General features: G+C 36.7%; 1 protein-coding gene across 2 annotated transcripts; it reads right to left on the bottom strand.

Annotated features, from left to right (window-relative positions):
- Positions 1–2,001: 2,001 nt before the first annotated feature.
- On the bottom strand, positions 2,002–8,994 carry LOC129802476 (GATOR complex protein Wdr59). 2 transcript variants are annotated; one of them, XM_055848343.1, is made up of 5 exons: positions 7,113–8,994; positions 3,448–3,749; positions 3,258–3,387; positions 2,973–2,999; positions 2,002–2,688 (listed from the first exon to the last, which is right to left on the bottom strand). In XM_055848343.1, the coding sequence occupies exons 1-5, from the start codon at positions 8,895–8,897 to the stop codon at positions 2,119–2,121; spliced, it is 2,814 nt and encodes a 937-aa protein (XP_055704318.1). In that variant the 5' UTR covers positions 8,898–8,994; the 3' UTR covers positions 2,002–2,118. The 2 variants fall into 2 exon arrangements, with proteins under 2 accessions (XP_055704318.1, XP_055704319.1); XM_055848344.1 differs by lacking the exon at positions 2,973–2,999.
- Positions 8,995–11,830: the final 2,836 nt, after the last annotated feature.

Consider the following 11,830-nt stretch of genomic DNA (forward strand, 5'->3'; position numbering starts at 1 on the left):
CGTTTCCGCCACAATAGAAATGAATTAAAAGGAAAGAAGGAGGAATAAACTGTAATACCCACTTCTCATTGAATATAACCTCAATAAAATCATTGGAAGAAGGACTATAAATTTATATCCCTTTATCTAATTGCATTTTCATTGTATTCACAAAAAGAATTTATTAATAGTTTTCTTAAGATTTTAAAATCTACACTACACAATGATTTTCTGTGTAAAATTTGCAATCAGTCAATCACAATACATCTAATAAATAAATTTAAGAGGTTCGTATTATCTGACATAGAATAGATAACTTTTTTTCAGACGAAAAATGTTACTATTTTAATTTTGAGTTTGATTTTTATAACTAAGCCAAATGTTAAAGAATATGACAAAAAAGATTCTTTATTTATTGTATGTCCCCTTTGAATGAATTCATATATGAAATTAAATGCCTGCACTTTCTTTTACCATTGTCTTCTTGTCTTCTATCACCATGGGAAATGGCTTTTCGAGAATTTTCCTAAAAGGTAATTTTGTTGATGTTCTCAAATTCGGCCGACAGTTGACAAATTTTAATCCACTGCATTCGACTCTAGTAAAAGTTTCCCGCAAATCATAATTCTTTATTTGAACGAGATGTGATTTGTAGTCATGTTCTAAGAGCCACTTTTGGCAAGGAAAATTATTTCGCTGGTTTACATTTTTGCAACATTTTTCGTCAATGATTATACAAATAAGATTCTGAGGGAAATAAAACTCTTCGAAAAATCCTAAAATGGAAAATATTTCCTTGTTCATAGTAGCCAAGTTCAAGAAATATTCACTGGTGTAGCAAAAATGTTGAAAAATAATCCAAAACTGATCTTTTATGAGAAAAATATTTTAAAAAGAGAACTTTAAGTTTCAACATTTTTAATTCTTTATATTCATTGCTGGAATCCCTTAAAACTTTATTAGTTTCCATTGATAAGAACACTTGCCATCCATACTCCTTTCATTTTTTAAGAGCCTGTTTTTTTTTTAGAAAGTTCGCAAGGTCGTTAAAGACAGCTTCAGCGAGTAAACTATTCTGTAGAGATTTTAAAAAATGCAGTGCCCGCTTCGTTATTCGGATGATTAGGAGACAATAAGTAATAAGACATGTTCGCTTCGTAATCCGGATGGATTTTTTGAATTTGTTCAACGTCTCGAAAATATAATTCAAGTTTGTTTTTGTAGAATTAGAATAAAAGTTTTAAAGAAGATTAAAAAGACATAATTTGAGAGTTCTATGCTATTATACTTCATTTATTAAATAAAAACATCCCAGCATAATTCATTGGCTGATAACATAACTTTCGTGGGTTTTTATGTAGATATTTCTACTGAAATGCACTAAGACTCTTCTGAAAATGAAACTATTTGTAATATCATGTCTCAATACACGTCCAATAATTATTGTTAATTACAATTATTTGTGAGGTGGAAGCTAACTCGCGACTTAAGCCAATTTTGGCTATTCTAGTGAATAATTCTTGTTGTTATACGTGAATTGTGAAGTAAATTTAAAAGTAGTTTCATTTTCAAAGGACTACTAGTGTATTTCAGTATAAATATCTGCATAAAAACCCATGAAAGTTATGTTTGTGAGTGCCAGAAAATGTTAAGCCTCGTTTGTAATGTGTCAGGAACTGACTTGGCTATGAACGAGCTTAGTCGTCTCTGGACTTTAGTCGTAAGTGTGTCTAGGACATAACAGACTGTGCATTTTATAACTTTCAGAATCCAACATTATGGTGAGATATTTATTCTTTTCAATTTTTTCCGAAAATATTTTTTTATGTAATAAAATTTTGTTTTTAATTTTTCGGTACTTCCACTCCCAGACATTTCCATTTTATTCTGTACACCACTTCCGATGAATATCTTCCCCTTGGCTACGATACTTCTCCATGATCTACTGATCGGCGTCGATTAATCTCGCTGATCGGCATCCAAAGTGAACTTTGTAGCAAATAAAATAAATTATACAAATTCTTAAAATTTAAAAATAAAATTTTATTGAAATTTTTATTTGCACAATTAATCTCGTATTTTGTTCAATTATCAACCTCTGTGAGCTCATGGGAACCAGGAGCTGAAATGGCGGGAACTTTACTTTTTGGGATATTCGTTGGTGAAGGTTGTTTCCATGAGACACCTGCAGCCACATCCGGCTGCACAGACGTCATATCGTGAGAACCACTGCATCATGTGCAGTGTGTGTCCTCCGTGGCCACACTGAAGACATGCATTGGCAGCTCCACGAACCGGAAGACGACACAGAGCACAATAGAGAAGAGGCCTGTGGCAATTGCTGCAATAGGGAATGACTGAGGGCGAATTGCGGTTGCAGACGAGGCACTCTGTGACAAAATCTACGCCCCTTGGAGTCTCCGGCGGGGCACTGAGGTACTTGAGCACTTTGGCGCGTTGTACGAGCAGATCCCATCGATAGAGCATCTCTGCATACGTGCTCTTGAGGATGTCATGAAAGTGTCGCTGTGAATCTCCCAGAAGGCTCTTATTCACGTAGTTTCCTGCTGCTCTGCAGTCATCCAGAGAGTCAGACCACGAATTGCTGCGCAGATTCTTCAGCTGAGTCACAAGATGCCATTCTTGGTGACCAATGTTGCTGCTCGTCGTATCCAAGGGCAGGATTGTGTGGTACGGCGATCCACTAGGCTGCTCCCGAACACAAATATCCACATTTAAAACTTCGCAATAAATTATTTTGGTCAGTTGCTTAGGAAAATCGTGCACAAGTTCCTCTAAATCCGAGTTGAATTAATCCCAAAGATTATAGTTTAAAGATAAAGTGCAGAAAAATCAAGATATTGCACGAACTTCCCAGACAACTGCGCAACCCTCCAATGGATTGTGTTAAAATAAATGATAATGAAGAATGATAAACAAAAAAAGGTGAAAATATGAGAAAAAAGATGAAAGGATAAAGAAAAGCTAATTACCTTAATTTTGCGGTGACCAAGCAAGTGCTATAAGAACCAAAAGCACCCAAAATAAAGTTAGATTTCGTGTGTAATGTGTGTGGAAAAATAATAAATCCCAATTTGGATACCTAAATCTATAAAAGAAAACTTAGTCCAAAAGTGAAAATGTGTGACTTGGTGACTAATTTCTACTTATTGCACCCCCAAAAAATTATTTCTCATGCGAGAAAACCCAGAAAAATAAATGTTGAACATCTTTGAGGTTAGGACTTAAAAAAAAGTAAGGTTAAAAAGAGATCATACACTTTGTGATACAGATTTGCTGCTAGAACTGGAACTCCTTGACATCTCAAATGGCGGGCAGTGCCTTCCAAAGGTACAGCAAAGCATAGCAGCAGTTTGTACATCGCGGTTCTTTGCAAAATGAAGAATTCTAACCAAGACAGAACATTAACCTGAAATTATCGCATTAAAAATATTTTCTCTTACTCACAGAGACTCTAAGAGATTTCTCGAAAAGGGATTTTGAGAATTAAACATATCCTCATCGGTCTCTCCGTCCATTATGGGCGTGGCAATCATTTCAGCTAGAGACCAGCATTGCACCAAGTCACTCCTTCCATGCTCTTCTGCCACCATTTTGTTAATCTTGCACATTTCTGCCACATTATCCGTATTAATAACGTATTTTTCTGCCAGTTCCCGACTCACGTGCAGATGCTTGGATAAATCGTAGATTGTTACGTCGCTTGAAATCATTTTTTGCTGCGGACCAAGTCGATGACGGGAAGTTTTCTATTCGGCAAAGTCAAAAGCATTAACATTTTAATCTCTGTACTGTACCGACGATTAGATATATTTACTGAGGTACTAGATTCGCAGGACTATAATCCTGCAAGTCATTACAAATCATCTGAAAGATAGATCTTTAAAGGATTCGATGACTGACTGTTAGCTCTATAATAGAATAATATGACTACGGAGTGTAAAACAAATATGGTTAAGCAAATACACTTCTATAAGCTACACTGGGTTGACAATATGGCTTGCAAGTATGAGACGAACCAATCATTTATCTCATTATCAGTACAGAACTTAGAAACAGTTACGCATAACGGGCTTGAACGGCGACGAGGTTTGAGTCATATTTGACATGGTCGCAGGAATTGGTTGTAGTACCAGATAAAGTTATGTACTAGGTCTATTTATAACACCACCCGTCAAATCATTGCTCTACCTGCCGATTTTACTCGGAGGTTTTTTGAATTTTAACGGTATATTCTAGTACATTCAGAGAAAATCTGCAGATTCTCGGCAGAATTTCTCCCTAGAAAATCTGCATAACCTCCATTACTTCACAAAAATATTGTTGATTTATGAAGAAACTGTAGAAGTTATGACGAAAATTGTATGCTCTGCTTAACAAGCATTACCGAGTACACATTTTAGATACGTAAAAAAACTGCGAGCAAAAATACTAATTTCTTAAAAATCGCCAATCGAATGATACAAAAACACGAAATTTTGGTCGACACTCTGTTTAAAGTTTTCACTTCACTTTTCTCTACTTGTAACACGGCGTCGCAGAATTCTTTATTTTATATAAACACCGTGATATCACTAAGAATAACTCTATAGAATTTTGCAAACTTCAGTGAAAAATTTTTCCATCTCTTCTGACACATCTTGTCTGGAAAGTCTGGAATGTAGAAAAAATCTACAGAATATCTACAGAAATTCGTCCAGAGATTCGTCAGAAAATCTGCCGAAATATTCTGACGAATTTTGTCCCAAGCCCAAATAAAATTCGTAAGAATATCTACAGAATTTATCTGCAGATATTCTGTAGAGGTGTAGATTTTCTCTACAGAAATCTTAAAGATATCTGCAGATATTATTTGACGGGCAGTTCGAACCAATCCTCTGATTGATTGATGACATGGACTTGGACGTTCATTAGCAGTGTGAAACTTAGGAACAGTTACGCATAACGGGCTTGAAAGGCGACGAGGCTTGAGTCACATTTGACATGGTCAGGAATTGGTTGTAGGACCAGATAGTTATGTACTAGGTCAGCCCGAACGGTCCGAACCAATCTTCTGACTGATGACATGGGCTGGGACCCTAGCTGCCTAGTTTATTAACAGTATAGAATTTAGAAACAGTAAGGCATAACAGACGTGAATGGCGACGAGGCTTGAGTCACATTAAGACATAGCCAGGAAGGCCATGAATGGGCTATAGGGCCAGATAAAGTTATATACTAGGTCTATTCATTACCAGGTTACTAGTCTCAGTAAGTATTAGACTATTAGGCCTATCATGTCATGGCTAACTTAGTTTAATTTTAATATTCACCTTACTGCAAGACCAAGTAAGTATTGGTTCAGTATATACTGGACAAGGTTCAGTGAACCAGAAGATTACCAGATCCAGTAATTACTTAATTACTGAACTTAATAATTATTGGATTACTTCAGCCAGTAACTAGAGTAGTGCACTACTTCTCTCAGATATTATTGAATTATAGATGTCAAGTATTATCAGATAACTTGATTCAGAAATTCAGAAATTACGAGATCTGGTAATTACTGGACCCTGGAAGGGAATCCTGTAAGGGCCTTGACAGACCTGAGGACTAGCCGAGAGAAGGCTTAGCGTAATTATATTCGAAATAATAGTTAAACTTCATTTTTATCATTTTTCACTAAGTCGTCTCTCGGCTTAAGTCGTAAGTGTGTCTAGGGCATAACGCTCTGGCAATGCCATATGACAAATTGGGTTCGAATCTTACGAGAGCTTTTTATATGAGGGTACACCTCAGAAGACGAAGGAAAGAAGTAGGGGATAATGTTCTTAAACAGCTAGGGGTGCTGTGGTGTTGCAGGGGCTGGCGGGGAGTCACTCGAACAGGACGAGGTTAGTGCAAGAGGCCTGGTGACCAGACTAAACCAGACCAGACTAAATAAATCGTCTTTGTCTTTACCTAATAAGACTTCAATCTTGTTCTGGATATCGCTTAATATCTATTAAATCCTTCTGTCTCTATTTAAAGTCACAAAACGAAAAGACAAAATTCCGGAAGGTTCTAAATTACAATATGCCAGAAAATATTAATTCGTAAAATTGTTTAGTTCATGTGTGTAAACTCAAAAATTGTTGAATTTTCATTTCATTTCGTTTATTCTAGTTTTTTTTTGCCTTTTTGGACATTTGTAATGTTTTTTCCTGTACTCGGGATCCTCCCTAATGCGGAATGATTACATCTGATGCTCGGATCTTCATGATATACTTATTATGCATATAAATATTTAATGTTCTATATGGCTTTTGCCCAAGGAAAAACATCTCGACTGAAGTATAAGTCTTAATTGGAAATTCAACAATTTTTACACAACTTTTGTTTAAAAATTCAACAACTTTGGCTGAAATACACAAGGCTTCACACTATAATAGTATGAAAAATTATGATCAAACTATAATAGTGTTAATTTTTGATCATGTGACAAAAATACCATAAAGTTGTGTATTTTTTCACACTATAATAATGTGAAAAACTATAATAATACTATAATAGTTGTAATTTTCAGAACTTTCCAACAGTTTTAAATTACAAAATATTGTTGAAATTTTTTTTATGACTATAACAGTGAGAAATTTTACACAGATCGCAATTAAATAATTAATTTATCCGATTTCACACTATTATAGTGTTAAAATTTTACACATTTTCAAATTAAACAACGTTGTTAAAAAATTTTCAAATATAATAGTGGTAATTTTCAATTACGTGACAATAAATTACCAAATTATTGCGCATTTTTTAAACATTTTTAAATTAAACAACTAAATTGTCGATTTTGCATTATTATAGTAGTAAAATTTTACACATTTTTTTACTGTGTATGATCGCTAACCTCAAAACAGAAAATTCAATTTCAATGTATCGTGGAATTTTTATCTATAATCTATAATTTAAGCATGTTAAACTCTTTTTAATTTTAGTTTTGAAATTGTAGCAAAAAAACTAAACATTAAGAAATTCTGCCACAGAAATAAATCCTTTTTAGGCTTATTTTTCGTATAACCTAAAACAGTAAGCTGCAAAATAAATTATTAAAAAAAAATCAAAATTTAGCAACTTTAGCAATCACTCACCCTTACACGATCCTGGAGGTAGAAAGCAGACGAGTTGCCATCCCGTGGGGCATAGAGGACTGGCAGTGATCCCATCACATTCCCCAAGTACCCTCCACTGAGAGCTGACAGAGCTCTGGGAGTGGTAGTCTGGTGCCTTAGACTGATTCTCTTGGTATTGAGCGGTTGGACGAAGGTGACAAGGATTCCTACACTTGAGAAGCGTGCTCCTGAAGTCTTGGGAAAAGGGACACAGGCATCGTGAAGGGCTCCACTGAGTGCTCCTTCCAATCGAGGCGACTGAAGGCGAAGGTAGCTTTTATCTCCGCCACTGGTGGATTTTTTCAGGGCTGTCACGAGAGCCCTCAAACATTGCTCTAGGCAAGTCTTGCCCTTCTTCACGCGTTGATTGGCTGTCTGTCGAAGGACTCGCATCAGCTGCGCTGACAGGGTGTCATCCACTGAGGTGCCTGGCAGGTAGGAGAACTGAGGCGGAACGTTGGGGTAGTTTGTGGGAAAAAAGACTTGTAGGACGATTATGTGTCCATTTGCGGAAATTTGAGCTGTTGCTCCCCGTTTAACGGGATCGAGTTCCTCCACGTCAATATGGGGGATGTTTGTGTTGAGCAGAGAAAATTCGTGCTGGAGGGAGCAGGAAGGTGGTGAATCGATATCACCGCGTTTTCCTCCCTTTTTCTTCGACGGCGGCGGACATTCCTCCAGGATCATGTCGTCAGTGCCAGAATCCATTCTTTCACCAACTGAATCATCCCGATTGATCAGTTTCTTGAGCTCCTCGTCAATCCTCCAGAGGCGCAGGGTTCGATCCCTTGACCATGTGATGAGTTCCATGTCTGTGGATGTGTCCTGGGAATGTTTGGGACGCCATGCAAAGTCCAGAACAACATCTGTATGTCCCAGAAAAGTGCACACGGGAGTTCTCTGATTGGAATTGCTCCAGAGCTGAAGACTGCTCTGTTCATCGTGACCAGAATGGGGCACAATGACTGTCAGCAGACCATCTCCATGAGGAGTGTATCTTGCTCGCCAGACAGGCGAAGATACCTTGATCATTTTCTCCAGGGATCGTGCATTATTGATGTCAAAGTACTTGACTGTTCCATCCTGACTGGCCGTGGTCAGTTGACTCTCATGCCTGTGGCTCCAGTTAATGCCATGGATGCGTGCCGAATGGGCTGTGATGTACTGTATAGGGCAAGAACCCTTGCGACGGTCCCAGATTCTCAGATCTCCATCATGGGCAGTGGCCAGGAGGTATCCGGAGACCCTATTGAGCCCCACTTGGGTGGCTCCTGACATGCACACTGCACTGAAGGACATCGTGGGTTTCCGGGGATCACGGAGATCCCACAAGTGCGTAAAAGTGTCTATTGAACAACTGGCCAGGAGATGAGGTTCCTTCGAGTGCCAATCAATGTCTGTCACCACCCGAGTGTGGGCCCTCAGGGAGTGAATGAGCAAAGGATTGAATTCCCATGTTACAACCTCAATCAATTGACTCGTGGCTATTGCACAATATTCCTGACTGTGGCTACAAATGGCAAATTTAGCCGTAGACACTTCGTACTTGGAGTTCCGCTGAAATTTCTGAAGCCCATCGTCATCATCTTCTGGCCTATCGAGACTCTGGAGCGCCAGATGACGACGTCCAGCCAAAAGTACCCACTGACCTGTAAAGTCCACCGACATTGCCGTAGCTTCCATGTTGCTGTGCTTGGCGCACCAGGAACTCTTGCGCTTCTGCATCGGAGGATCCGGATCCAGATGTTCTGGACTCGATGACATCGCGATTTTCCCACAAAATTTCACAATAAAATCAATGAACTATCCCGACAAGAATCGACACTTCACTGTTTTGTTTACAGTTTACACCAAGGCAAGGGGGAGATATTAGGGTCGGAAGTGGTGTACAAGTGAAAATGAAGTGTTTGGAAGTCTTTGGAAGTGGAAGTACTCAAATAGTATAAAGATTTTTTGTCTAAATACATACATATTTTTCAGACTACGTTACTTTTAGTTAAGATTTTTAGTTCGGCCGGCATACTGAAAAGCTTTGTTGAAATTTTTAAGTTCGATTATGACAATAAGGAGCAAATACACTCAAATTTAATAGCTTACAGCGCGATGCAACTTTAACAGATCTCGTCTATTAGTCTATTAACTTAAGAGATTTGCGATGCAACTTTATGAACGACGGGTGCCACATTCTTTCACTTTAAGGAATATCGGGAACTTTATAAATGTGGCCATTTTTCTCCTGATAAGGTACCAGCGATCGTCAGTGTTCCTCGGATCGAAAGGCCATTCCGCGTATCGAAATCCCGAAATAAAATGCATTTTTGATGATTATTCGCTGTATTTTAGCAATTATTTTTAGCTAAATGCATTATGTTGGTTCATATTTAATCTACAGAACCAATTTTCTCTTCCAGTTTCTAAGAAAATTGTTATTAATTGCCTCCATTACATCACTTATTAAACCACTGTATTAGAGTCTTCTCCAAAAATTCGCCAATCATCACTTTTTTAAAATTTCACATGAGAACTTGAGAATATGAGAAATTATGTTTGATTGAAATGATTTACAAAACTGTGTTAATTAAAAAAAAAATAATACTTAGTGAAATAAAAATGGAAAATAAATTTTTTTTGCGAACAAATACGTTTTGTTCCATTTGTTCCTCGGATTGGCACACTTTAGAAGCTTCAATGAAGCCTTGCAGACTGTAAAGTGATTTGGATGCCAAGAAAGCAGAAGAATCCTTATCAAAAACGTCTGCCAATCCGTGGCTCACCCCTTTCCGATCCGTGGAACACACTACATCTTTGCATTTAAATTTAAACCTATACATTAGTAATTTGCGTAAATAACAAAAGTGTAAATGCACGGAAATAGTTAAATGGATTACTAATGTATTAACTGCCATATGAAACACTACCAAATAGTGTTTTAGGTCTCATATTTTCAGCTAAATATGGGAGCATGTCACTTAACATTCCGATCCGTGGTATACTTCCCTTATGTTACAATGAAGAACCTTTTCTGGATCGATTGTCGACAGGTGATGAGAAATTGATGTAATATAACAATAGCGAAAAAGATACAGAAAAAATAGCCAAGCTTGTTGCAAAAATTGATTAATAAATCATCAAAAACCGTTAATTTTAATTTTAAAGGATTTTGAACCAGAGTGAGAATCAAGCTTAATAGAAAGTGAAGATACACAGTAAAAAAAATTACAACCACTATCATTGGTAATTTTTGCACGAGCGCTATGGTTGTGAAGTTTGTGTATTGGAAATGTTGTGTATTGGCAAAGTTGTGTATTGGCAATATTGTGTATTCTCAATTTTATAAAATGGCTTCCTGTCTATAATTTTGATTGTAGAACAATTATGTTCCGTGGATGTGTATTATCTGTGAAAAGCCTCTGTATTAAACTAAGAAAAAAAGAGAAAAAGGAATAAAAAAAAAGAAAAATATGAAGAGAGGGTCTGAGACTTGAACCCATAACCTTTGCGTTGATGGTCTCGCGTTTTCCGGCCGCGCTACGAACTTGCTTACTTCTCTTAAGCAAAAGACCAACAGTTGCATCGCCAATTTTTCTAATTTACGTGATACTTCCTCTGTTTTCTGTTATTACATAATTATTCCTCATTTTTTACAACTGAGGCATATTTTAAGAATCCGATGAATGATTCTAGAAGACAATTAGACAGTTAGAAATGCGAAAAATGACTAAAATCTTAGAAAAATTGCAATAGTAAACAATGAAATTTTGACAGTTCTCACAAAAATTTTCCCATACACAAATTTCATTACACAAACTTAATTTTACTAACTTTATGTTAGTATCGTACTACAAAATGATAGTAATTTCACAATTTACAACCAAAATGCTTGTGACATTACACAACTTTTTCCATACACAACTTTATTTCTCACACAATTTTTTACTGTGTACGTGTGAAGTGCTGAATTACAGTAGACTCTCTCTCAATCGTGAATATGGGGCAAAGTGTCATCCGGTTTAGCGATGGAATTTAGCGTCAAAGCCTTTGTAAATTCCACAAAAAGTGCTCAATTATAAAGAATCACGATAAAATAGGAAGAACTACAGCGAATTTGAGCAAATTAGCTTCATAATTAAGCGTGAAAACTGTCAACAAAATTTGACGTCCGATTGAGAAAGAGCCGATTGAGTGAGAGTCTACTGTAGTTGTTGCACTCGTATACTTTTGGACTCTTGCAGACTTTTCAGTACAGTTTTAATAATTACAAACGAAATTACGTTTTTTTTTAGAGATTCTATTTTCCTAAAGCAGCTTCACTAGTCTCTTAGGAAAATTCAAAATATGTTTATACCCTTGATACCCCTTCATCTGGCGCTAGAAAAACAAAATTATAAGAAAAAATTTAAAAATACATATGTGTAAAAATTAATTTTTTGAGATTTTTTTTTAAAGTTTTCTTAATCAGATTGTTCATCAGATTAAATAAATTACTGATTTCTAGGTATGAGAAGTGTATGAAGTGCAAGAAGTGCTAGAAGTATTGCCACATTTTCGAGAGTGTGTGAAATTTTGGAAGTGCGAAGACCTCTCATACAAATCGTGGAAGTGTCTGGAAGTGGTGTACATTTCACTCAAATATCTTCCCCTTGGTTTACACTTTTGCTTTTTGGGACAATCAGCTGATGGGATTTTGGGACAACAGG

Source organism: Phlebotomus papatasi, chromosome 2 (assembly GCF_024763615.1).
Source record: "Phlebotomus papatasi isolate M1 chromosome 2, Ppap_2.1, whole genome shotgun sequence".
Lineage (NCBI taxonomy): Eukaryota > Metazoa > Arthropoda > Insecta > Diptera > Psychodidae > Phlebotomus > Phlebotomus papatasi.

Excerpts from the sequence above, each read along its gene's own strand:
- LOC129802476 (XM_055848343.1), bottom strand. The coding sequence starts at position 8,897 with ATGTCATCGAGTCCAGAACATCTGGATCCGGATCCTCCGATGCAGAAG. Across the intron at positions 3,750-7,112 it reads ACCTCCAGGATCGTGTAAGG|AAAACTTCCCGTCATCGACT; the intron begins GTGAGTGATTGC and ends TTTGCCGAATAG. Across the intron at positions 2,689-2,972 it reads TTGGTCACCGCAAAATTAAG|CCTAGTGGATCGCCGTACCA; the intron begins GTAATTAGCTTT and ends GTTCGGGAGCAG.